Below are 26,890 nucleotides of genomic sequence, written 5' to 3'. Positions count from 1 at the left end.
ACTCCCAAGAGCAAACATTTGTTCAAAGCTTTACAGGGACAAAAATATTTCGTACATACAAGGTTTCTTGTTTCCACCTCAACATCCTAGATCAGGCTGTTCTGATTAGTCAGTGAAGCTCAAGCCGGTGAGGGCCTAGATCTGTCAGAACTGCAGAAAGGGCCCTGAACCTAGACGCAGGCTGGTAGTGCTGGGTGGCGGCAGGGGACAAATGCAGTATTTCTTGCTTAGCATCTTTTTCCCGCTATACCAGGTTAGTGAGTTGTATGCACGGGGCATTCCCAGCCACTCCCTGCCAGGTGAGTTCCAGAACATCCTTAAGAACATTTGTGCTGGAGCCTAGTTCTGCCGAACCCGCTGGAAAGATTCCTTTTGCTTTCTGGTCCTTCCATGGAAGACCCAGCCCATGTCCCGTCACAAGTCCCTGCTCCGCCACCAGCCTCCTTTGGCATAGCCAAGCCCAGATGCTTCCACTTAAGCATTCCCAAAAAGCTCAGGCCCTTCTCACCAAATCACAGCCCTTTAAGCAAGGCTCCATGTTTCCAAACAGCATTTCCAGCAACACATCATCACAGCAGGGCATTCAGTCACAAAGCTGAACACTGTCCTCTAAAGAAGGTAAAGAACAGCACCAGGCACTGAGACCTCACCTCCAGGCACCACGAGGCCAGACTCCCTCTGAGCCTAGCTGTCCCACAGTCTCAGGAGGGACATCCTCCACCTACTGGAAATGGCAAGCTTCTTAAAAGAAACACCACCCCAAAGACATGAGCATGAGACACCACGAGCCCAGCCCACAAGGAGGAGTGCAGGATCTGGCCAGGAAACAGGTGTGAGTCTGAGGTTCTGATGGCTCACACCCAGAAGCACATCCGACCTTCTGGGCTACAGGAGCACTGAGAAGCTGATGTCAAGTTTCCTTCACTGTGTTTGCTTAACGTTGTTGAATGCTTGCTTCACCTTCCTCTGACTGTTCTCCCCTCCTATTTCTGCTCTTGATATTCTGCCCTGTTCCCCTCTCTCCCCAAGCTGGATCTTTTCCCAACTCAAGCACTGATTAGGGTAAAGAGGCCACAACAATCTTGGTGACCGAGACCATGCCTTAATGCCAAGTCTGTTAAAGAACAATTTGGGCAGATATCAAAGGTCAAACAGTACAGGCACTCCATCAAGGAGAGGGATTCGGGAGGGGGAGGACAGGGAAGCGAGGCAGGGATCTGTGTCTTCAGGAAGAATTGAGATGGGGAGCCAGATAGCATCCAGGGAGCAGAGCATCACCAAACTCCATCAGTTTGCCCCTGATAGTGTAAGACAAGTGTATCTGTGCCCTCGTGGGGATGGGGCCCTCCGTAGCCACTCAGAGAACCTTCGGACAGCAGGTTCTTCCCCTTCCTTCTTGGCTGCCCAGAAAGAGTGGGTCTAAGAAGTAAATGTAAATGAGAGTCTACCCTTCAAGGCTGAGATGTGAAGAGCCAGGACTAGGCAACAAACAACTCACGTGTTCTAAGATTTGGCTGCCTGTCCCTGGCCACACAGTCATTCACAATAGATCAAGATGATGGTGAATTACTTGTGCAATATCCACCTGTGTGTAAAAACGGCCTGCTCTGGAAGTTCACAGGTTTCCTGTCTCCTATGAGAAGCTCCTGCTGCTGTGAAAAAAAAAATGTGTCCACATTTTTGTTTTCTCATTTAATCTTCAAGCGAGTCCTGTGAGGGATATAGTACAATTATCAGCCCTGTTTTACAAAGATGTAGCTCAGTGGCCAGAGAGCAGGGGAAGAGTGACAGCAAATAAAGCTGTTCCTGGCTTGGGAAGGGTGTCTCACCTCTAACCCTTAGAACATGGCCTGTAGCCACTAGGCAAAGGCAGCCAGTGAGGGAGCCACCTAGAAGCCACCCATGCTTCCCAGCAATAACGTAGGAGGAGGAGGCGGGGACCTGAAGGAAGGATCCTTCTCAGGGAGCTCAAGGATCTCTCTGGATTCCCCTCTGCAAGTGTAATCAGGCTCTGCCAGCCTGTCCCTTCCATCCGCCCACTTCGGGTACCCACCTATCCCCTCCCTCCCCACACTTCCTTGACTCCATTTCTTTGCCATCGCCCTATTCTGGACAACATGGAGGTGCTCTCTCTCCCTGCCTCTGCTTGTCAGCGTGTAGGTCCTCACCTCTCTCCAGCCGCCTCCCAGCTCACACAACCTGCTCCTCAGCTCATTCTGTCTCTCTGGTCACAGCTTACCCTCACCCTCCCTCTGCGGGGGGAACCAGGTTTACCTGTCTCTTCTTCCTTCTGCTCCTGGGATGCTAAACAATACATACAGCTCCATCAGACATTCATGCACCCAGATCTCTAATCTCATGTTTCTTCCTGTCAGACTCCCTCAGCAAACTACCAAGCATCTTTCTTTAATGAGAAACAAAACCTCTCGATTCCCTTTCTCTCATCTCTTACCCTCTCTTCACATGCTGTGTAAGAGCTGTCCCTCCTCCCTATGACCCCTAGTCTCCTATCATTACTGAGACTCAGCCTCTCAATTATTCCCCCTCTAAATTGAATCTGCACTCTCGCCCTCCTTCCTCTGCTGTCCTAGAACACGTCCTTTAACCCTGCACCCTACTGTTAATATTCCATGTTTCTCCTTTGCCTCAGAGCCTCACTGCCTACCTCCCGTGCTCTTTGACACCCACAGTGGGGGGACGTCACTCATCTGTGTGCACCGGCGCCATGCTCTTATCCATCCAGCTGCTTCTGTTTCCATTTCCTTAAGAGGCCACCTAGGGTGGGGTTAAAAGGCTCGGCTGGGGTTGGACTGCCTGGGTAAGAGCCCTGATTCCGACACTATAGGTCCCAGGGCAAGACACTTAACCTCTGTGCCTCAGGTTTTTCATATTTAGCATGAGAATAATAATGAAACTGCCTACCTGAAAGGGTGGTTGTGAAGGTTAAATGAGTTAATAAAGCGCTTAGATCAGCTGTCAGTGAGCGTTTGCTCCAGTGCCTTCTTTGGCATCTCACCAGTGTTGATACCCTTCTCCTCTGACATTTGGGACAAGCACTCTCCAGGTCCCTCCTTGAACTATGCGGCCTGCATTTACCTGTCATGCTTTCCCACTCTACTCCCCTCCCCTGTGAGCCACTGGATCTCTGTGGGCTCCCCCTGCAGGGATGCTCTTGTCCATCTCATCCTTTCCACTCCTATTGCCCAGCCTGTGTTCAGGTATTCAGAACCAGGGCACAGGAGGACCTCCCCTCTCCTAACACCCAGCCTCTCCCACAGCAGTCCAAACGCATGAGCTGACATCCAAACTGGAGCTGACCCCAAAATATCCTGGAGCTAAGTGCTCTTATTTATCTCATATCTCAATATTTATAATTATTATTATCCAGATTCTACAGAAAAGGAAACTGAAGCTTGGAGAAGTTAAGTGATTTGGCCAAATCACACATCCAGGAAGCAGTAAAGATAGGATTTGAATTCAGGCAGTCTGGCTCCAAGGTTATGTTCCTAACCACTGCTCTTGCCGCACTTCCTCAGTGAGCGGACCCGCTCCTGGGTTCCTGACACCTCAGCTGCAAGAGCACAATCTTAGGCTACTATGCCTTTTTCATGCTGTTTCCTCAACCTAAAGGCCCCTTCCCCAGTCTCTGTCCATCAAAACTAATTTTTCAATGCTCAGGCAAGTTCTCTATCCCCACCCCTGCCTGTTCAAATGAATCTTGGCTGAGACATGGGTTCCCACCTCCATTTAGTTTCTGCTTCATGTTGCCATGGGGAAGATTCAATGGGGGATACTGACTTCCTCTCTTTCCAGGACTTCCTCCCCTGGGGAACAGCTCAGCATCTGATGGTGGGAATGAAAGAAGGAACTGAGCATGTGCAGCTCAGCCCATCCTCCCCTCTCCGTAGAGTCACCTTGGTGAAGGAAGCCTGCACCAGAAAGAGACTATCACTAGCGAGGAGGTCCCATCAGGGCCTGTAGTCACGCATCTACGACGCACACAGTGCCTTCTATTTGAGAGTGTGGCTCCCCAGCAACCTGCGTATGATGCTGTAATTCACTTTCCCAGGTTGGGTAATGCCAGGAAGGCGGTCCAGGAAAGCAGGCATTTGTGTTGTAACCACTGCACAATGCCTGCCAGAGTAAATTAAACTGGTGTCTGGCTTACAGACTAGCCTTGCCAGGTTGGTCAGTGTGAATCAAGCTCTGGGCAACAAGCACTTCCCAGGGAATGGATAAGGGTGTCTGTCCTGTGGTAGTCCTTACCTCCACTCTCTCCTCTGTCCACACCACACCTGCCCCCACAGCAGACGGAGAGCCTCACGCCCCTGACAGGACTCTGTTGGCAACATGACTCCTCAGCCCCAGAACACCCTTCAAGAGAAGCTACTCTCATTTTCCTTCTTACAGCAAAGAACCCACATGCCTACACATAGTTTATCTACAGGAAGGAACAAATGCACATGAAGTCATTTCTTTGCCTCAATCAGATCACAGACAGATTCAGAGGAATGCTTCAAACGCAATCTCAAATGGAACATTTCCAAAAATCTTCATTTCAAAAACTGGCCCCCTAAAAAAACAATACAGGCAAGACGCTATTAAGTTGAGAAATGGGTAAGAGGATTCATTTTGCTATTTCTGTGTATGCTTGTATTCTTTTTGCAGTAACAGGCTAACACAAAAATCCGAATCATCACCTGGGGATGTGGGCTTTTCAGGGCAGGGGGCACAGAATTCTACCTTCCTTCCAGTAGAACTGAGATTTGAGCCTAAGTTCCCGATGAGTCATTTGGTGTCTTTCCACAGTGCCATTCAAACTCCCCGGATAGGTCCTAACATTCCACCAGACTCTCCCTACCTCTCACCTCACCAGTTTAGATCCCCATCATCTCTCAGCCAGACTGCAAAATCGGCTTCCTCTGGGCTTTCTCCCTCTAGCCAACTCCGCTGCAATCTTTCTTTCTTTCCTGGTGCTGGCAGGACATGTTCCATTGAGCTCATGACATGATCCTCTGCTCCCAAACATTCCTCGGCTCCCCAGCGCTTTCTGGGGAGAAGCTGTATTTTGCAGCTCTGCCAAGGTCTTCTAACACAGTTAACCTTCCCTGCTATACTTCCCACTACTCTGAGTTCCAGCTTCCCTGGACCACGTCCTACCCTCAAATACAGAAATACCCCATTTTCTGTACTTCCTCTACTTGGGTGCTTTTCTCCATCTCTACTTTCAAATCCCACCCATGCTAAGGCCTAAGAGCCTTTCCTAACCCATTACCCCTTGTCCCTGAAGGCACTGGATGCCTCTGCTCTGCTCCTGTCATATCTGGTACGCACCTTTATCATCAGAGTTGTCTATATTGTTTATAAAGATAGTAACTTATAGTATTTCTGAATATGTCTGCCTCCCTGTATAGATTAACTGCTAGGGAGCAAGGAATATACTCCATTCACCTTTCTATCCTCAGAGTCCAGCAAAGAACCTGGCACAGTACCCTCAGTAAATGTTTGTTGACACAAAATGTTAAGTGTTTGTGTATCTGAGTGGAAGGTGAAGGGAGGCTGGGCATGTAACATTGGCCAGCATTCTGAAAAAGGATTGGGTGTTATCCATGACAGCCTCTCCCATCAAACTTCCTCCATACCTGGGGGCCTTCTCTCTTACAGCCATATATTCAGAGGTGAAAGTGTCTTTATCATAAGGTGAACTTATGCTTGGGCCTGGCATAAGCAAGAGACATAACTGATGGATGCAATTGTATACCCGAAGGACCAATGAGAAAAAAGGATGTAGCTTCCCCAACAGATGATAAAACCAGGCATTTCACCCCATTCCATTATTTTAGAATGCTAAGCAACAACAACAAGAACAAAAACCAGATATGAATTGGTAAGTTTTCTCTATTAGCTGGAGCGTGCATAACTTTTGCCTATAGCCAACTCCCTCCTACGAGCCTCCCTAGCTGCCTGCTGAGGGATAGGCCCCAGAATTTGGCAGGCTGTAGGCAAACGCTAATTGAATTAATCAAAATGTATTCTGTAATTTGAGCCTTCATTTCAACAGTTGTTCAATGGTTCAATTTTGATTCAATGCAATGCTTTTCTTCTTGCAATTAAAAAAAAAAAATTAAGCCAGTAGAAGACGAAAGAATTTCTTTAAAGACAGGCCTATGTGCATTGTCAACAACAGCCTGGCTCCTGCCTCCATCAGAGGAGAAGGAGGCTTCCCTTGAAGGCCTGGGCTGGAGGGTATTAGCAGCTCTGTCTTCACTGGAGTGCCGAGGGCCCTGGGGTAGCCAGAAGAAGACACTGCACAGAAACTACTACAGCCAGAGAGCCTGACTTCAAGGAAACAGCTCGGCCTAGAGCTGAGCCTTTGGACAAGGCCAGTCAGGATTCCTCCACTAGCTAGCTGGTTCCACCATCCTCTTCTGGTCCCAAGGTTGGCAGGGTCAGTAGTAGGTGTCTCTCCATCCTTCACCATGATACTGGGAGGTGTTCACTGAGGATTTTGGAAACACTCTGTTAGGAGCTGAATTGTACCCACACCCTCAAAATTCTTATGTTGAAGTCCTAACCCCCAATACCTCAGAATGTGACTATATTTGGAAATAAGGTCTTGAAAGAGGTAATTACATTAAAATGAGATAATTAGAGTGGGTCCTAATCCAATGGGTGGTGTCCTTAAAAGCAGAGGAGATTAGGACACATGGGTACAGAGGAAAGTCCATGTGAAGGCAAAGGGAGAAGACAGCCATCTAAAAGTCAAGGAGAGGCTGGGCATGGTGGCTCACTGCCTGTAATCTCAGCACTTTGGGAGGCCAAGGTGAGTGGGTTATTTGAGACCAGGAGTTCAAGACCAGCATGGTCCGCATGGGGAAACCCCATCTCTACTAAAAACACACAAAAATCAAACAAGTGTGGTGGTGCATGACTGTAATCCCAGCTACTCAGGAAGCTGAGGCAGGAAATTCACTTGAACCCGGGAGGTGGAGGTTGCTGTGAGTCAAGATCGTGTCACTGCACTCCAGCATGGGCAACAGAATGAGACTCTGTCTCAAAAGAAAAAAAAAAAATTAAAAAAATTAAAAATAAATAAAAGTCAAGGAGAGGCCTCAGAAGGAACCAACCCTGCCAATATCCTGATCTTAGACTTCTGGCCTCCATAATTGGGAGAAAATAAATTTCTGTTGTGTAAGCTCCTCAGTCTAGTACTTTGTTATAGCAGCCCAAGCAAACTAATACTCACATCTAATTCTGACATGCAGCTGGGAAAGTTATGGGAAGAAGGCAGCCTCCTCTCCAGAGCTACTGGCCTCTATTCTGACCCACTGGCCTTCACCTTCCCTCTGAATCCAGGGAAAACTTTGCTTCACATCCTCAGACTTTAAACCTCTAATAGAGGTAAGCATAGTTCACAATACTCCTTTATCTATATTCTTTGTAAGTCAGCTCTAAGTTGAATCATACCTCTGGACCAAGACCATTTAGTGAGGCTAGACTTTAGGATTCTACAAAGAGGAAACCCGAAGATCCTGCAGCCTGACCAGATGTCAAGCTGCATTCAAGGGCCAAGAGCCCTGGGCCAGCTCTCTTGAACTCAGTTCAAAAGCTCCAGCATGTGGGGAAGCCAGAAAAAGGTTGGTCCCTAACCTCAGCTTGCCAGTCGCAAGATACTTGCCACTTGGATCACTTCCCTCCCCTGAGAGTTCAGAGGCCAGAAAGGGGTTTAGGGACTTTCCCAAGAAAAGTGATCTAGGAATCCCCCACTTACACATGTGCTCCTGCAGGCCAAAGACATGCCTGCTGGAGAATTACACTGCACTAGGTAGCCCCTTCCCTGCAGGCCCAAGTGGTCTTGCTCCTGGAAGTTCATTAGCTAGACCCCAGGGGAGTGGGAAAGTCTAACAATCTCCTGGGACCTCTCTCCCATCTTTCTTATCTCTTCCTTTCCATAAAGCAGGGGTCTTTATTCCCCTATAGAAGACAGCCAAACAGTTCCTCAGAATCAAAGGAAACGGTGAAAAGTACAGAGGGCTACGTGACTCAAAAGGGCCACAGAAGAGACAGTATAGATGCCAGATACCCTCATACCCCCACCATCCCCAAGCCTTCTGAGGCTCCTTTCTTGCCAAGTGAGTGGGGGTTTCTTCCCCTGAAGAAGGAGAGGAGCAGGATGCAGCAGAAAGAGCCCAAGTTTTGTCTTAGTCTGTCCAGGCTGCTATAACAAAATTACCATAAACTGGGTAGGTAGCTCACAAACAATGGAAATGTATTTCTCATAGCTGTGGAGGCTAGGAAGCCCAGGGGCAAGGCACCAGCAGAGTCAGCGTCTGGAACAGGACTGTGTCCCGGTTCACAGATGGTGCCCTACAGCTGTGTCCTTACATGGTGGAAGAAACTAGCTAGGTTCTCTTTTCAAGAGAACCAATCTCAAGTATGAGGGCTCCACTCATGAGAGGCCCCACCTTCTCATACCATCAACTTTGGGGATTATAATTTCAATATACGAATTTTTAGGAGACATAAGCATTCAGACCACAGCAGAGTCAAACAGACTTGGGTTTAAATCCTTGCTCTACTACCTAGGAGCTGGGTTAGTTTTTTACCTTAGGTAATACGTACATTAACCTCTCGGGTTACTATGTAATGGATATAATACTTTCCTCACACAGGGCTAGTCAGAGGGTTAAAAAAGAGGAGAGAATAAACTACCCACCTCAGTGCCTGGTCCAGTAAATATGTAACACTCTGCCTCTCCTCATCAGAAAACATGTTCCCAACTGCATTATTCCAGAAGATGGAATTGGCCAAGACCCTTCATCAGGGCCTAAATGTTGGGATTTGTGGGGGAACCAACCACAATGTTGAGTCCCTTTGAGAAGTCCCTATTGCAGGTAGCCCCCAGATAGGCAGACCTTGGGGTACGGAAGCTCAAACAGCACACATGCTCCAGGTTTTCTGCATCCCTCTAGCAGTACCTGCCAAGAAGAGAGCAAGGCCAGGGCCACAGGGCGTTCTAGAGCTGAAGGTTTCCTAGGGATCACACGCCCATTCTTAAAGCCCCTCGATGCCTTCCTCAGCCACTCCACCAGGGTCTCAAGGTGACCCTGCTGAGGGACAGTGAACAGGCCGAGTTATGAGGCTCAGAGGCCATCCCAGGGGCAGGTACCTGACAGAGAAGGTGCCACTGGGGATATGGATTTGGGAGGCCTGAAACATGGAGGCTAAAGCTGAACTAGGCTCTGTGGGGTTAGGGAGGGGAAGGGCCAAGTCCTGACTGCATTCATGGCTGGCTGGCTTCAGCCTCGGAGCAGTAGGTCCCTGGCCCCATGTACTGGCATCAAGAGAGCCCATAGTAACTCTACAGATGGCCTTGAGAGAAGATGGCTGAGCTGTACTAGTGTCCAAAAAAGGCCTCCGGGTTATTCTCAGTAGACACCACGCTCCTAGGGGACACCGATAGCCAGACAGGCAATCACTCCAGGAGTGACTGAGGGAAGGTTTCCATATACGATGTGTAACAGTGACATTAACTCCATTTCCCATTCAGCTGTCACTTGCCTTACTTAAAATTCTCATTTAACTATAAACCATAACATTTGAGGACTGGATTTGTGACTGTGGAACAGCCTTTAACAGGTTCTCAAAGTGCTCCTTCTTAAGTGGCAGGACAAGGAGGTAGAGCTTCCTCCCACATGAAGTCTCCTGTTAACATGAGATCCTGAGTCACTGCAGCCCAGATGCTCCCCTAACTTCTTCCTCTGAATATTTCCTCTATCTTATCAGTAGTTACTACTTCCTCCTCAAGTGGTCTTCTCAACTTTTGTCTCTGATAGTAGCAACTGCTGAGAAAATACAATTAATATTCAGAGAAAGATGTTGGAGGACATGGCTTGCTGAGAAGGTGGTATCTGAGGTGTGTCCTCAAGGAAAGACAGGGACGGGAGACACCCTTTTCTATGGGGCTGAAGAAAATTGCTGGCAGAGGGAACAGCAGTGCACAAAGGAAGGCATGAAGAAAAGCTTCCCATTAGCAAGTCTGAAGGACCCTGGGTTCACCCTGAGGACAGAAGCAAAATGTGGCCACCAGGGCTAGATCTGAGTTCTGAGCTCCAGGAGGAAGGCCAAACTGGACAGAGAATTGGGCCCTGGGCAGACCTGCTCAGCAATAAAGACTGGCTGACTCTACTGGATACACACTTAAGAACAAACCCCAACTTAAGCAGGCAGCCCCCACCAACACCCACCTGCTCAGATCTTGAACATGCTATCTGTGAAAACAATGCTCTCCTTTCATGCCGGTATCCCAGCGCCCACTCTATACCCCTGTATGGGCAGGCTCTCAGCAAACACTTACTGAACTGTGTCAGCCCCTCCTCTCCATCCCCACAGCCCCACCTGGGTTACTGCCCACATTTCTCTGACTCTTACTTTCATCCCACCCTTCCAACCCACTTGGAGTCACCACTCTTGGTAAATGTCTCTTAGGGCTGACACCTTGGTATCCTATAACAGGTAAGGTTGGTTGTAGGTAACTTGTTACTAATGATAGAAGCTTTTTGTGTAAATTAGAGAGGATTCAGGCTTATCTTGCTCCATTCTAATATGCTTTATTGAAGGGTTGAGAAAATATTGGAATTCAGCCAGCAATTCAGAAGTTGCCTGTAGTGGTCTGGGAATAACCATTTCTATTGTAATGTGTAAATTGTATTTAGGAAGTTAGTGATTAACTTCCCTAATATATATGTGTATGTATACATATATATGTATTAGAACTGAGATACGCTTTGTGACAATCTGGCCATGTCCACCAACTGCCCCTCAAAAGTTAACGTGGTTTGCCCTGTGCCATCTGACCATCTTCCTGCCCCAATATGGTAAGAGCAGGTCTTCACTGTAAATTTGAGACTGTATAATCTGGATTCTAAACATGGTGGCAAGATTGAATGGAAAGAACAGAGTTTGGGATCAGGTAGGCTGGGCATCAATCTTATTTCGGCCACTCACCAGGTAGGGAAACTTGGGATGATCAGGCATCTCATTGGAGCCCATTTCCTCTTCAGTTAAAGCCCTGAAAGGGTGCTTTGAAATTTAAGTGAGCACAGACTCTGTGCTCAATGCCTGATGCATGCTGGGTACTTCATAGATGGTAATTTCCAATCTCCAGTGCCCTAGGTAACCTCATTTACTCCTCAGTTCTAGCCAAACCACACCGCCAGCTGTTTTTCACAGGTGCCCCTTAATTGGAATTACTCATGCCTTCCTTTGTGCACTGCTGTTCCCTCTGCCAGCAATTCCCTTCAGCCCCATAGAAAAGGGTGTTTCCAGTCCGTCTTTCCTTCAGACACACCTCAAATACCACCTCCTCAGCAAGCCAGGTCCCCCAACATCTTTCTCTGAATATTAATTGTATTTTCTTGGCAGTTACTGCTATTGGTTTGAGTAAGGGGATACATTTATTTATTTATTTTAGAAATGGAGTCTTGCTCTGTAGCCCAGGCTGGAGTGCAGTGGTGTAATCTCAACTCATTGCAACCTCCACTTCCCAGGTTTAAGCAAGTCTCCTGCCTCAGCCTCCTGAGTAGCTGAGATTACAGGTGCCTGCCACCACGCCCAACTAATTTTTGCAGTTTTAGTAGTGGTGGGGTTTCACCATGTTGGCCAGGCTGGTCTTGAACTCCTGACCTCGTGATCCGTCTGCCTCAGCCTCCCGAAATGCTGGGATTATAGGCGTGAGCCACCATGCCTGGCCAGGGGGAACATTTCTTAAGTTCTATTCGGGCAGGGGAGATGTCTGTCATCTTGCGGTACCATCATCACCATTCTCAGCATAGAGGATGGTTCAAAAATTATTTAGAGACTGAAATAAGAAATAATGTCATAAGCCTACTGATTCTACAGTACTTAGGAATTACGCTTTACCTCTGCTGCTAGTGGGCCAGTTCTGACCTTGGGGTTCCATGGCCACTCTTCCTACCACTCTTGCTGTACTCCCTTCCTGCCACTCAGACCAAGATATCATGCCGCTCAGGCATCCACATTGCCTAACCACAGCACTCATTCCTCCCATACACCACACCCTACCCAAAACCTCAGCCTACTTGAATGAGGCCCTGGCGCCCACATCCTTTCCTTGCCTCCTCCTGGGGATGGAACCTCGCTCGCTCTGTGGCCCAAGCTGCAGACAGCCAGACTTCCCAGGGTATGGTAGGTATAAAAGGGAGTGATCCAGGGGGACATTCGTGTGACCAGTGTCCTCCTGGATCACTCCCTTCTATACCTGCTATGCCCTCTAGGATGCTGTGAACCCAGCTGTCTCACACCACATGCCCTGGTTCTCCAGGTCGCAGGATAGTGTGTTCTCAAAATCTTCAGGGGGTGGCAAGTGAGTCTAAAACAGCTTTCAGGCCACAGTCAGGTGGTTGGGCCAAGGTAGGCATCAGCAAAGAATACACACAGTCCAGTCGCTTCTTTGGAATCATAGTCTCAGTTTTAGCCCACAAAGACGTTTGCTCTGAGCCTTTCCCCTCTCCCAGCCCTGGTCACTAAGTGAGATGTTCAGCCTGTGACATGGGATACAGAAGCTTCTGCACAGCTTTAAGGCTGCTCTTTCCTCAGCCTCCCACCCTCCCTCCAGCCTACATTCTGCTGGAAGTCATTTCTGCTCAGAAGCCACCAATTATTCCCCACTACTGACAGGATAAAGTCTAGCCTCTTAGTTCAGCATTCAAGTTCCTTTCTCCCTTGGAGTCCCAACTTCTTTCTTTGACTTTAACAATGGGAAGAGTCTAGCTAAACTGGATTCCTTATTATTTCTTGATCCCACTTTGCTCAGTTGGGCTTCTATGCCTTTTACTCACTTGACAACCAGGGATCCCCACAGAGCTTTTTCTTCCCAGCTCCCCAGGATCCCACCCCAGTTGGTTGATCCACAAAGTCTTCCCTTTGCCAAAATCCTACAGCACTTTAGTTAGACCTATAACCTTTCAGTACGCCCTCCTCCCTGTTATTTCATAAACTCCTCTCTAGTCAGTACTGCTTGGACAATACCCTTTGCAGGTAGACACCAATATCTGCTCTAAAACAGCTGTTTGGCCCTAGAGACAAGCTTGAGTTCTTTAAAATTCCTTACATTATGTCAAAGTAGAATCTGCCCTGTCTTCAGTTTTCTTTGCCATCACTACCATAGGCCTTCAGCTCTGGCCTCTGAACAACATAGAACATGCTGGCCCCCTTGCCCACCTGAAAATAGCAGTCATTCCCTCATATCTTCCTGACTGTCCTTGGGCCCCTACAAAGCTTGTAAGACAGGGATATTTGGCTTTGCAGCATTTGAGGTCTCGCCTCTAAAGTGCGGAAGCCAGAGCATCACCTCCAGGTGTGGCTAGTCTCAACCAATGCAGGGAAAAGATCCTCCACCAAGATTTAACCTCAGGACTTCAATTAATGTAGCCAGGCTAAGCCAATGTATTGGGCTTTTCCACACAGACGGGTAGGACACTCACAGAATTGACTTTCAAGGCCTAAGGGCAGGACTTTGCACTTACCCCTATCACGTCTCGTCCAGCTGGTTTGGGCTCTGTGTTTTCTCTGATTGTTGCTTTTGTCCTGTTATGTGGGTGAACAGCCACCTGAATCCAGGCTATTCTCTACCCTGTCATGCACTTCTGCCTCCTGGACTTTCTGCTCACCTCCACCATGGCTGCCCTTTCTGTGTCATATCTGGAAGTCCAGAGCATGCAACTTCCCACCTGAAATTTCAGGATAAGCCCTCTGGATGATCTAAATATCTCTTAACAAACTATTTGTTTCAGGCTTCCTGAGAAGGGAATAATAGCATTTACTGACTGCCTGTGATGTGCCAAGCACTGGAGTCAATATTTCATCTCATTTTATTTTCACAACCAACAAATGATTTGGCCTATTGTTGTTCCATTAAACAGATGAGGAACATAAAGCTCAAAGAGGTACGGAGACTTGCTCAAAGGAGCAACAGGAAATTTGTGTAGAGCTCAAATTTTAATGGAGGACTGTCTGACTCAAACTCTCCACTCTAGAGCTACCAGGATCCTCAGGAATTAGGCAGGCCAAGTCCTCATGCTGGAGGAAAACCTGCTGCCTGCCATGATAGAATGAGGGGGTGGGGCAGGCAAGAGGAGTCAGTTTCCTCATCTCCAGAAGCAGGACAATAATCCCTGTCCAGGACATTGTGCTGCACCAGTGAGCAGGCATAGTGAAAGCCCAGACAGACACACAAAGCTATTGTTGTTACCAGGTGAGCACATGCATCCAAGAACCAGATGTCTTGGCTGGTTGGTCACAGGAAGAGCTTATGTAATAAAACTTTTTAATGACATCCAGTCAAGGTCAGGTGTTGGAGTCAAGAACTATCCTTTGCCTTGGTGAAATGTTGCATTAGAAGAATCTGCCATTCCTACCCCAAATCAATTTCCATCCCCTTAGGCCAATCCATTCTCCCACCCCACCCCTTCCCTTTCCTGCCGGCGCTGCTCATAGAATTTGGAGTTTTGAACACTGAATTTGAAATCACACATCCCAATGTGCCTGATCCTGATCATCCCCAGGCCCCACCCAGTTTAGCATTTATGTGCCTCCTTTCACTTTCAAAAGTGTTCAGTTTGGACAATAAATTACATGGAATACTCTGGAACCTTCAAAAGTATCTTTACTTCTCTGGCACCTGTTTGCCATAAAATGAGAATAGCACTACCCTCACCTCATGAAACAAGCCATTTGTCAAATCCACCAAGGTTAGAAGTTCTGCTCTATACTTTCCTGCAGAAGAAACTTTCTGTGGGGCCAGTCTACATGTCCACTGCCTCCATGAAGCAGTCCAGCATTGAGCTAGCTATTCGTGCAAAAATGTCTTTGATTAGGAGGGAATACAGACTTGCATGCTGGGAGAAGGAAACTGTTGCTCCTGAATAGAGAGGCTTTCCTGTCTGAGCAGGCAAAAAAGAGGTAACCCATTTTTGGTCTTCCTAAGCTTGAACTGTGGCTCTACCCTCTCTCTGTCCCCCTTGTCCCTATAACAAACCTCTCGGTTCCTACACAACTCTCTCACATACACACTCACAGACACACACACATGCACACAGCTGTCAACCAAGTAGTTCCTTTTGGCAGAGTTCTTTGGACCCTTTTGCCAGAAGAAACTTGGAGAAGTTTACTAAGAAGACCTCTTGGGATACCCTGTGCAGTCACAGGAGTGGCCCTCCAGGTCAGAGTGAGAGGCCCAACTGCGTGTGGTGGCTGAATTTCAACCATGCACATAAGGCACTGTGGAAGCGTAGCTTTACCCCGGAGAGCAGGGGCAAGAATATCCCCACTAAACAGCCCTTACTGGCATCCCTAAGCAGGCAGAGAAATCCTGAGATCTGGATCACCTCCTTCCCTATGCCTGTCCTCATTCCCAGGAGGAAAGAGATATACTCAAGGCAGAGCCACCTGGGAACACTAACATGGCCTTAGGCCAGGGAAGAGGCAATGTGGGATCTATTCCCCACAGCTTCCCTTGGGCTCACAAATGCCTTTCTGGAGATGCATTAGTAGGTCCTCCACCCACCTACTTCCTAAGAAATGAAAAACGCAAATCTAAGTCTGGAATCTGTGCAATTTGTGGCTGTCCCTGACACTTTACCATGGGCGAGCAGGCTTGTGCACAAATTTTGGTCTTAATATGAAAAACAAAAACAAAAAACCTTCAGAACAAGATGAGGTATAAACTGGCAAGACTCCACTACAAAGCTCAAAAGAGAAAGGGAGTCTTGACAAGTTTTCCCTCAAAGTTGACTCCTAGTATTCTTTATGTATATGTTTTTACTTGGCAACTACCACATCTCAGGCAATAATCCAAATGTTTCACATTCACTAACCCAGCTCTTCCTTAGAAATAGAAGTGACTGCTATGTCAGGGTACATGGCAAGACAAGACTCCATCCTGGGAGGCTGGAGGCTGAAGAGCCTGGCTGGGCAGTAAAGTGTGGAAGGGTGGGGTGAGGAGGATTGAGAAAGTCCAGCCTCAGGGCCACTGAGTCTCCTGACAGCAGTGCAGATTCTAGATAAGATCCTCACTCCTCATTTGATAGCTGTATCCCTCATTGGGCCATCTGAATTGTGATCCTGGCTCTACACCCACTCCTGCTTGGAGGTGGTCCTTATGGCTGGTTGCCTTCCCTAGCTAGCTGTTCCCCACCCCATCCCCACTCCACACTGTAATAGGCAAATGATGTGTCCCTAAAGTTTGAGTAGGGTAGGTGTTTGGGCCTTGGAATATAACTTTCCATGGAATTGATACATTGATGGGTGGTTACGTTCACAGAAAAAAATTAATACACATGTGCCCACATTGAACATAATAATTATAACAGTGCTGATACCCTAAAAGTACTTCCTACCTTCCATCAGCCCCACATACAGCTAGGCCACAGAGCAAAAAGGAGGCCTCATGAGCCTTTGGGCCTCTATGGCATTGGCAACCAGCAGACAGTTCCATCTGGGTGCTAGACCTATAAGACTCCAGCCTTAGCTGTTTTGCAGGCTGAATTCACCCTAAACCTGGTCTCATTCCCATTTTTCATTTCCTAATGCAATCTCCATCTGGACCTTCTGGCAGCTATCCTCTGGCTAAACTCATGTGTTACAGAAGATAGAAGCCTAGGCCATAAGGCAGGAGGCCTGTGTTCTACCACCAAGAGCTAAGTGATCTTGGGTAGGTTTCTCTGGGCTTCACCATCCTCTCATGGGTAAACATATAACGGGCAATCAAGAAACTATCCAAGGCTCCCTTCTGATTCCAAAAGAATCAATCACTCTCAGTTCCCTTCCCCCTTCCATGAAGTTCCTCCATGCTTTCATGCTATTAACAATTGCCTCATTCTTCTCCCAGCAAACTAACACACAATGTTGGTAACCAATTTGACTCTTTTCTCTCTCCCTCAAATTCAATCAGCCACCAAATCCTGCTGGATTTCTTGGCATGCTCACTTGCCTCTGCTCCCTTCTCTCTATTCCTATTGCCATTGCTTTGATTTAGGTCCTAAGCTACCTCAATGGGTTATTCTAACAGCCTGTGTTCATAAGAAGTTCCTCCCTGTCCCTCCAACCTGCCCTTCCCAGCCAGAATCATCCTGAACAAATAGTTTTACCATATCTTTTCCATACTTGAGTATGGAACCTTCAATGTCATCAAAATAAAATTTAAGTTATTTAGCTCCAACTTTCAGGGACTTCCATGATCTCTTCCCAGCCTGAGACTCCAGCCTCACCTCTCCCAGTGTCCACCCAACCCCATGACTCTAGCCATGTGGGCCCACACTTCACTGGACCTGTCCTTCCTCCCAGTCTTTCAGCTTCCGCTCCTGTTTCTTCTCTTATCTACCACACAAAATAACCAGCCTCTTTCCCTCTTTACTGAAATAAACATTGCAAAGCCAGCCAGCTCAAGGCCCATGTCTACCACAGACTCTTCCTGAACATCTGCTAAGTGTGGGGCCACACACAAGGGCTGATACAGCCCTAAAGCAGCTTAGAGTTAGGAGGGGTATGGATAGAGACATACACATAAAGTGATGAAATCTCAGAGCAGATCTGAATTTGATGTGACATATACATAACAGAAGAGCAAAAATGACTTAGGGGCAACGGGGTTTCAAGAATTTGATCTACATCCTGAGGATTAATAAGAGTTTATCCATCTTGCAGAACAGAGACAAAAGGGCTTTCCAGGAAGATGAAATAGTGTATGCAAAGGCAGAGAAGCACAAAAGAATAGAAATTATTCGGCTTCTCAGTTTGGGGAACAGTGGCGATGCAGCTGGATAGCTAAAGTAGGGCCCACCACTGCAGAGCTTTGAACGCCATACAAGGATGGTATATTTTATCCTATCAGAGAGACAGCCCTATTCCTTCTGTGTCTAGGCCTCCCAACTACAAGTGTGTTAGGGGTCATGATTACTATACCACGTAGGGCAGGGTGATTAAAAGCATCATGCACAATGAATGCTCAGCTTTCAATGTGCATAAATGTGTATGCATGAACGTGACAGAGAGAGGAAATGAAAGTAAGAATTAACAAGGATCACCAAGCCAAGGACCTTAAGCCGAAAAGAAATCATACATTTGCTGAAGACAAAGCTCAGAGTCAGCCATCCCCTGGAACTCAAGGTGATAAAGAGATGTGGGCCTAAAGCTAAACAGATTGTCCTCCTATCCTAGGAGATTATTTACCAGATGTGTGAGAGAAAAGAATGAAGCTTGTGAAGATCCACAAAGTCAAACAAGACTTGCCTTTAAGGGTACATAAAAGATAAAGCCCACCTTTCCTAGAACTACGTATAGATTACATGAAGACAGAGACACATAGGTGCCATCAAGCATTGGAACCAAAGAATGATGCTAGGAAACGTAAAGTCCAAGGGAAGTGGAGCTCCTCTGAGGAAGAAGGAAGCAGGAAACATAGTGACTAAGGAATACACAAAGCTGCCAAAAGTTTCGGCCTAGTTGTGCCCACATCAAGGGGTGACTGCGCGTCACATCTTGAATGGGGATGAACAGGCTGTGGAATGGAATAAATGTTTAAATACCTTGTCAGTTGTGTTTATATTAGCACTTCCTTCTTATATTTTGCATTAGGAGATCCACTAGAGGATTTCAAACACGACAGCATCATGAGCAGATTTGCATTTCAGGAAAAAAAAGACGGCCAAGTCAAAAACTACCTCTAAACTTTTTTTAACTTTACGTTAAACATTATAGTCCAAAGGCCATACCATTTCTCAGGCCCAGAGCTGAATCTTCCCAGAATTGTTTCTCTCCCCTCACTTCTCATTCCATCTATCAGTCTGGAGACTGACATCTTCCATTCCCTGGTCCTCTGTCCTACAGATTCTGCCTCTCCGAAGTTTCCCTACCTATCCCCTCCTCACCACTCTCTCAGGCCCAAAATAAGGCCTCATCCCTTCTACCCTGAATCAGCCTCCCAGTTTCCCATCCAGCCTCACTGCCCCCACTGTCTTTTTCCCTTGGACTTTGCTTCCCTCAACACTGCCAGAACTTTGCCATTGCAGCAATTCCCTTTGGGTTTGTCAACAGAATCACCTAAGGGAACCTGATAAAAACATCCCTGACTATTTAATCTGAACATTTTACAAAACTCCCCAGGCTATTATGAAGAATAGCCAGGTTTGCAAACTGCTTATCTAAATCTTGCTATACAAAGGGAAATGATCAGCATGCTCCTGGGAGTCTGTTAGAAAGGCAAAATATCTGGTCCCACACCTGACCTACTGAATCATAATTTGCATTTGAACAAGGTTTCAGCAAGATTGTAAAACTTGTTGAAGTTTAAGAAGCTCTGCTCTACAGTGTTGTCAGACCATTTACTCCACAAATATTTACTGAATTTTCTCTGTATCAGGCTAGGAATTGGGAGGGTCAAGGACCAAGGTCTTTGACTTTGAGAAATTCACAGAATCATCAGTCAGGCTCCTGCTGTGCCTTCAGACCAAGTGCAGACTTCTGCACTGGACAGCTGGGACCATTTCCCAGCCTTGTCACCAGCTTTACTGTCTAGCACTCAACATAAGAGCCAAGCTGGACCACTGACCACTTCTCATAGTAAATCCATGCCTGCCTGCCCACACAGCTGTCACAGCCTAGGCCATACTCTACCCTTCTCTGCCTCGAAAAACCCAGGAGGAATCCTTTGAGGTCCATCACATCACCCTTTCTTAAAATTATCCGAGAGTTCCCTGCTCAGATGAAAGACAGGAATTCCCACAACTTTGTTCCTACTGCCTTGTCATTGATCTCATTCCACTTAGTCTTAAAGTCAAAGCGCATCTCCCTTAGCTACCCAGTAAAGAAGGCACCATGGTAAGCAGCTTGTCTCTCTGGTAGCAATAAGCTAACAACTGTCACATCACCAAATCTTAAAGTAGTATCACTAATAGTTGAAATATGTTCAATAAAACATGGATAAATGCAATCAGTGAAAACCTCATCAATCTTCCCCATCTCCCACTTCAAAGTTATTTAGATATGAGTTTAAGCAGAGGGTAAACGGGATGCCTCTCAAGGCCAAGAGAGAAATAATTTCTAAATTAGATATCATTGAGTGTTTTTCATACACCTATAATAATCAAAGACTGAACACGATGAAGATGAATTATGTCTAAAGTCAACTACTTTTCTGTAGTTGACGATTTCACATAATACGCTATAAAATTTGAAAGCACTTCAGATTTGTATTACAATCAATTAAGGAGGGGGTTGAGAAAGGAGAGAAATGAAGAGAAAGGCAGGAAGTAGACCAAAATATAGAAAAGGGAGACGGAGCTATACCAGATATCCGGCTGCTCTAAAAGTAAAAATATAATTAGATTCGTTTTTTTAAGAAGATTAAACACTGGCAAGAATGCCTGTCTTAATCCTACCCAAACACTGGAAGTTCTGGTCTCTAGTTATATAATCTTATTTTCCCCCGAGGAAAAACTGCGGGTCTGGAGTCTGATGTGAGGAGGTGAAGAGGAGCCCACTTTTAAACAGGACCGTCTCCATCCTGCAGTCTACTGGGAAGCAGTGGCTTTAGATTTTGAAAAACTTGCTGCATTTTTGCAATTACATCGCAGAACTGGCTTTAGCTGAGGTGCTGCATCCAGACACACTCTGTGTCCAACAGAGAGTTTCCTAGGCTGACAGACCTAAAGCTTCTGCAACCACCTTAGGCTCCCTAGTCCACGCTGTTGCTCCCGGGGCTGAGCAGGGCTGGGACGCGCCACACAGAACTCAGGGACCCCACCTCCCTGCGCATCTCCAGGGCCACGCTGGCACCTGCAGGAGTGCGGACTGTCCGCAGATCCCAGGCAGGGTGGGGTGGAGTTTCGCAGCCAACCCACAGGAGTTCTGCCCTCCTCCCAGGCTTCTGGCCAGGGGAGTTGGCGAAGGGTACCCGTCTTCGAGCCTGCGACACGCTCCGGGGTTCACGGAGACACTGACTCGTGGTTCGCGGCTCTGAGGCGCTCTACTCCCCAGGCAATGCCCCCAGCGGGGATCCCAAACCCGACCGCGCGGCGAGCCCGGGGTGTGGGGACAGCCCACTGACCTGGGTGCGGGGCCGCGGCTCCTCTCCCGGCGGCTCAGGTGTGCGGGCCGCTCCCGTGTCCCTCCCACCTTCAAACAGGAGAGCCCGGCAGCTAGCAACAGGCCACTGGCCCCCCGACCGGCCCACCGACCAACTGCGGGACCTAGCGCGCGGCCAACCAACCGACCAACCAGCGGACCGACCGCAGCGGCCGGAGCCGGCGCCCACGTGACGGGGCGGGACCCGCGGGAGGCTCCTCCCGGAGCGCCGCGCCCCCACCCCTGGACCTGCCACGGGGACCACCCCTCGGGCACCCGCTCCCTCTCAGGCACCGAGGCGGCCCGCTGGGCCCCGTCCGCCGGGGTTTCTGTTCCCGGGCGGGGAACCGGCCGGCTCAGCCCCGCCCCTTCGAACCTGCCTCGTCCCCACCCCTGGGCCGCGCGTCCGGGCTCCAGCCCCGCCTCTCTGGGCAGACCGCGCCCCCTCGCGGCAGCCCCGCCCCGCCCTCCGCTCCGCCCCGCTTCCCCGCCCCGCTCCCCCGCCCCGCTCCTCTCCTCTCTCTGCGCCTCCTCCTCCAGCACAGCTCCGGTGGCCGGGAGGCCCGGCTCAGTCGCCAGCGCTCCGGCTCCCAGTCTCCTGGGCTTCTCTGGCTTTTCAGCGCCCTTCCCCGGCCACTGGGAATGAAAGCGAGGAAGAAAGAAACTTGTGTGCGAAGAAACCATAGAAAACCCTGTTAGAGGCACACCCGGAGCAGCAAGCCTTCGGAGCATCCCGACTTCCTCAGCCCATGTGCGATCCCAGCCAAAGTGAGGTGGTCTCTGAGCCACCCTCCCTAAGCAGGTCGGAAAGCCTCGAGTCACCCCGGGTCCCGCCGCGCTCCACTCGCGCCCTGGAGTGGATGTCCCTCTAGTGGTTGGCACCAAACAAAAGTTCTGTCTTAAGAGCCGAGGTCGAGAAGCTTTCCCCTGTGGCCAGCACCAAGGGCTGGGACCTGAGGTCCAAGAAAAGCGTTGGCAATGTCTGACCGCAGGAGTTCTTGAACTGGGGAGGACTGAACCCTGGAGACCTAGTCCAACCCCTACCTCCAGTGTGTGGCCTGAATCCCTTTTGGCTGTACTGCTTGGTTGTGGCCCTGCCTGGGCCTCCAAGGACTGGCTTCTCTGTTAAGCTGTTTAAAATCCCTGTAGGCCTCAGATGGCAGCGACACCAGGGACTCTGGCATAGTTTCCCCAGCTCTGACAGGAGTCACCACAGCCCTGGCCTTTAGTTCTCTACAGGCCGGAGAGTCAACATCCTCCACAGGATACAACTTTTTCAAACCACATTTACCCTCGCGGTCTGAAATGACCAGTGGGCCCAGGAGACTTTTACATGTGAACAGAACCTAAGCCACCCTGGCACATATGAGACGTGTGGTCACTGCGGGAACCTAGCCAGCAGCAGACCGAAGCACAGCCAGCGGGGGAAGGCTGGGGCCCAGAAGCGTTGTGTTACAACAGGACACCCTTCAGTTCTCTTTCACTTCCTTAAAATAGCCCAGAGAGGCTTTTGTAGACCGAGGCTGCCACAGTTCACACGAGTTCATGGCTGTTTCCAAATCCCACACTTTATTGCCCTGTGGACCCATTCTCCTTACCCCAGCCTCTGGAAACTGCTACTCTGTTTTTAAAACAATACAATTACCTTTTTAGCTTCTGGGCTGGGGCACTTTCAGGCCGCTTGGTGCTGGGGGCTGCCCAACAATTATCTTTTTAAATGTTGTAAGTCAATAGCTGTGGAGCTGCTTTGCACTTTGGAACCACCTTGGGGGAAGGGACTTAAAAAGTACTGATGTCTTGGCTGGGTGAGGTGGCTCATGCCCGTAATCCCAGCACTTTGGGAGGCCGAGGCAGGTGGATCAACTGAGGTCAGGAGTTCGAGACCAGCCTGGCCAACATGGTGAAACTCTGTCTCTACTAAAAATACAAAAATTAGCCAGGTGGTGTGGTGGGCACCTGTAATCCCAGCTACTTGGGAAACTGAGGCCAGAGACTCGCTTGAACCTGGGGGGGTGGAGATTGCAGTGAGCGGAGATCGTGCCACTGTACTCAAGCCTGGGTGACAGAGTGAGACTCCATCTCAAGAAACAAACAAAAATACTGATGTCTTGATCCGACCCCGGAGGTTCTGATTTAATGGCCTTGAGGGTATGGTCGGAGCATGAGGACTCTTAAAACTCCCCAGGTGATTCTTATGTGCAGCAAATTTAAGAACCACTGATGTAGGTAATGTTGATGTCAGTCTTCACTTAAATCCGACAAGACCCCAGAGCTCGAAAGTTCACCTGAGAGAAGCTCCGTTCCCAGGCCTGCATACTGTCCTGCCCTGGCTCCCAAGAAACAGAGTGGTACATTAACGGGCTTCCTGGAGAAAGTGTCTTGATCTGAAAGAGTGATTCTATCTGCAGGGATATAAGGTAGGTACCAGGGTGAGTTGTGAGGGATAACTCTGCCTCGAAGCGCTGTCAATCAAATTATGTGCCAGGTGGAATCCTGATGGCACTTTCAGGCAGCCTCTCCTCTGTGCCTCCGAAGTCCTGCAACTATGGTTGCAGGACTCACTCCTATGGATAAATCCACCTCACTATCCTCTGTGAGGCAGCCCACGTTCCTTATATCTGTGAAACAGGTAGATAATAGGTAATACCACATTTATTTATTCATACCTGTCTCATTCCACAAAGGATTTGGGCTTTCTATACCATTCCGTTAGAACTGTGGGTAATTATACTGTATCTATGGGTTGAGTAATTCCCTTCTGCCAAAGATCTACTCAAATGCTATGGAGAAAAACATTTTCTCTTCACTGCCTATGGTCCCAGTCTGGGCTTGGCAAAGACAGGAAAACAGCTGCAGGCACACAAAGCAAACCTTCTCATGTGATCATCCTGGAAAGACAGAGGCTTCAGCACGTGACACAGACTGGCACCAGAGCCTGCACTTGTGATTTGAACCTAGCTGAATTGGACAAACACGTGAGAAACACTGAGAAAGCTCCTGTCAAGAGGCACGCTGCCCTCTGGGCCACAGGACTTGCCTGCTATGGCAGAGTCACTTGCCTGTTGTATGGCTTCTGTCCATATTCCAGAATATTTACCAAGGGCCTCCATGTGTTGGGAATCATTCACAGTAAAGCTAACACAAGCAACACTCCCAGAAAGCTTTTATGCTTAGGGTATGTGGGGCAAATATAACCTGATGAGGTGATTTGCTCAGTGTCACTTTTATTGAATTTAAAGCAAAAAGAAAGAGGACAGCAAGACAAGAGGAGGCTAGAGTTGGGGTTCTCACTCTTAGACTGGTTTCCTGGAGGAATTATTGTTTGAAAGCCTATTGAAAGAGCTTGTGTAGACATGAAAACTGGCTAAAGGGAGGGACTGTTATTTTTAGGCTGAAATGGTGAACACATTGACTATAAAAGACAGGTGGACAAACATACATATTCGATGCTTCCTTGGGCAAAGACTAAGGGATTTATAGTATTTTCCAGCTCTATCTTTCACTTTGTAATTGTGTTACTCACCTAAACTGTAGAATGACAGCTGTAAAGACTTGTACATGTTTCACAAGGGTGAAATGAGAATTAAATGATGCGCAAACACTCTTCACCTGGAAAGTGACATTCAAAGGTTAATATTTTTACTTTATTGTTATGCCCAGCTTGATTAGTGGAAAGACAGGGCTAGGGGAAATAGAGATTAAACCTCAATAAGAAATAGTACTTTAAGCCAGGTGTGGTGGCACATACCTATAATCCCAGGTACTTGAGAGGCTGGTGCAAGAGGATCTCTTGAGCTCAGGAGTCTGAGACCAGCCTGGGCAACATAGTGAGATCTTGTCTCAAAAATAAAACAAAAGAAATATTAATAGTACTTTAGTTGGCCAGTGAAAATGGGAGAATGTCAATAGACATTTGAAAAAGAGGGAAGAGTTCAGCAAAGGCCAGGGGAGAGAAAAGCCAATGGTATTAGGGACTGGCACACAACTCTAATTGTGGCAGGGAAGAAAGCAGACTTACAAAATGCTGGGGAGCAGTAAAAGAAAAGGCTTGAAGTAAGCTGTATCAGAATGTGGTCAGCCTTGAGAGCCAGGAGCTTTGGGTGAGTATGAAAGTTTCGTTGAAACTTTCCTAATGACATGCTCTCTTCTAAGCTCTTGGAAGATACCTAAGGCAGTGACATCTGGGAAAGGACGCATATGTGTTTCCATTTCTGCGATTTTAGGGATACTATATTGTGAAGAGGCTGAAGCCTCAATGTCCTGTAGAACACAGTGCTCTTTCTCCCAGCTGTCATACATTACTTCAGAGGCAGCTTTCTTTTAGTCTGGAGTTTATAAATGATCTGGTTTCCTTCATTCCAGGCATAGAGCTGCTTATCTCTGGGGTTGTAATGGATCACGGAGTGACTTTTCGGTCTCTTGGGGAAGAACAAGTTGGGCAAGTCGTCCTCACTGATAGTGCCCAGCGGATCGTAGACACAAGTGATGCGATGAGGACCCTGGCCCCCAGAACTGTAGACCACATAGAGAACCCCACACAAGAGGAATGAGGCTTCAGCATCCTGGCTTCTGCATGGGGTGTCCCATGAATGTTCCACTCCCAGTGTGCCCGGCTCAATCTTTGTGAGAACCAAATGGCTATGAGTGCCTGGCCCGGAGTGGATGGCCCAGAGCCCATGCTCATCCACAGCCAGGTCAATGTAAGTTGAGGGGGAGTGCTGGTAAACCAGTGCTCGGCCTACCCCTCCTGGGAGCAGCATTCGATCTTCTACAGTCCTCTTCAGCAGGTTATATTTGATTATCTCATTAGAAGTTGCCTGGTTGTGAAAAAATAGAAAACCTTTATATATCACTTGGCCTGTTCCCTGCCAGGAAAGTGTTAGGATTAGCTTCCGAGGAGCTGGCTTGGTGTTATCCTCCGTGAATGCCCGTATGTTTGCAAATTCCCAAACAGTGTTGTTTTTGGATCCAATTAACAAGTACACCTTTGGAGAGTTATTGACAGCATCTTTCATCCAAGAGCCGTGTGTGTCCATCATCTTCTTCACTATTTTCAGAGACTTTATGCCCGTCAGCATGTTGTCACAGCCTGGCCAAACAGGAGAAAAAGGAGAGATTACTTTATAAACATGAGCTGTTTGCTTTCTGGAAGGCTCACAATGCTTGGCAAATCTTGTTTCCTTTCAGGTTTAATACTGGTAGGGAATATTTTCAATTCTACTGTGACTTGACAGTCCTTAGAAGAAGAATTTCTCTTGGAAAATCCTAGAGCGAAAATGCAACATAGGCATGCATTTTGTTTCCTTAAAAAACAGGGCATTTAAATCCCAGCAAGAAGCCAAGCCCATTCTTTCACCTCCTTATTGTCACAGATTGTTTTTTCCTTAGTTTCTATAATAGTTATTATATGTAGATCAATCGCAATTCATGGTGTGACTTGAATGAAAGAATAAATAAATAAATGGGTCTCTGTTAAGAGACTTGCTATCCAGTTCTGAGAGTCAGCATTTTATTCACTTCAGGATATGAACAACTATTTGCTATTTCAGAGACCCTGTTCACTCTCCAGAGCACTTGGGATTGACACAGTGAGAAGGACTTAGGTGTGAAGCCACTAATTCAGTTCCATTTACCAATGTTTTATTGTAATATGTACTTAGTTTATAATGCTCCCAGAATGGTGCTAAATATTGAGGATAAAAAAATATAATATCAACTCTAAACCTCGAGGAGATTATCGTTTAGTGAA

General features: G+C 47.8%; 2 protein-coding genes and 1 long non-coding RNA gene across 10 annotated transcripts in view; 1 reads left to right on the top strand and 2 right to left on the bottom strand.

Annotated features, from left to right (window-relative positions):
- Positions 1–21,468, bottom strand: part of PPFIBP2 (PPFIA binding protein 2) — a 143,995-nt gene extending 122,527 nt beyond the window's left edge. For 2 of the 8 annotated variants that reach the window (XR_745078.3, XM_010339478.3), the window contains exon 1: positions 21,125–21,468. The gene's annotated coding sequence lies outside the window, so the exon portion shown is untranslated. The remainder of the gene's footprint in view (positions 1–21,124) is intronic. The other 6 variants (XM_010339565.3, XM_010339508.3, XM_010339650.3 and 3 more) reach the window with 6 other exon arrangements.
- A 233-nt stretch (positions 21,469–21,701) lies between these two features.
- The window catches only part of LOC141584854 (uncharacterized), a 9,244-nt gene continuing 4,055 nt past the window's right edge, over positions 21,702–26,890 (top strand). The window contains exon 1 of the long non-coding RNA XR_012518081.1: positions 21,702–23,558. This is a non-coding gene — a long non-coding RNA (uncharacterized LOC141584854). The remainder of the gene's footprint in view (positions 23,559–26,890) is intronic.
- The window catches only part of OLFML1 (olfactomedin like 1), a 26,357-nt gene continuing 23,815 nt past the window's right edge, over positions 24,349–26,890 (bottom strand). The window contains exon 4 of the mRNA XM_003919798.4: positions 24,349–26,230. Within this exon, the coding sequence (XP_003919847.1) occupies positions 25,440–26,230 (791 nt within the window). The 3' untranslated portion in view covers positions 24,349–25,439. The remainder of the gene's footprint in view (positions 26,231–26,890) is intronic.

This window comes from Saimiri boliviensis, chromosome 6 (genome assembly GCF_048565385.1).
Source record: "Saimiri boliviensis isolate mSaiBol1 chromosome 6, mSaiBol1.pri, whole genome shotgun sequence".
Taxonomy (NCBI): domain Eukaryota; kingdom Metazoa; phylum Chordata; class Mammalia; order Primates; family Cebidae; genus Saimiri; species Saimiri boliviensis.
Note: the sequence above shows the minus strand (reverse complement) of the source record. Positions and strands in the feature narration are given on the sequence as shown.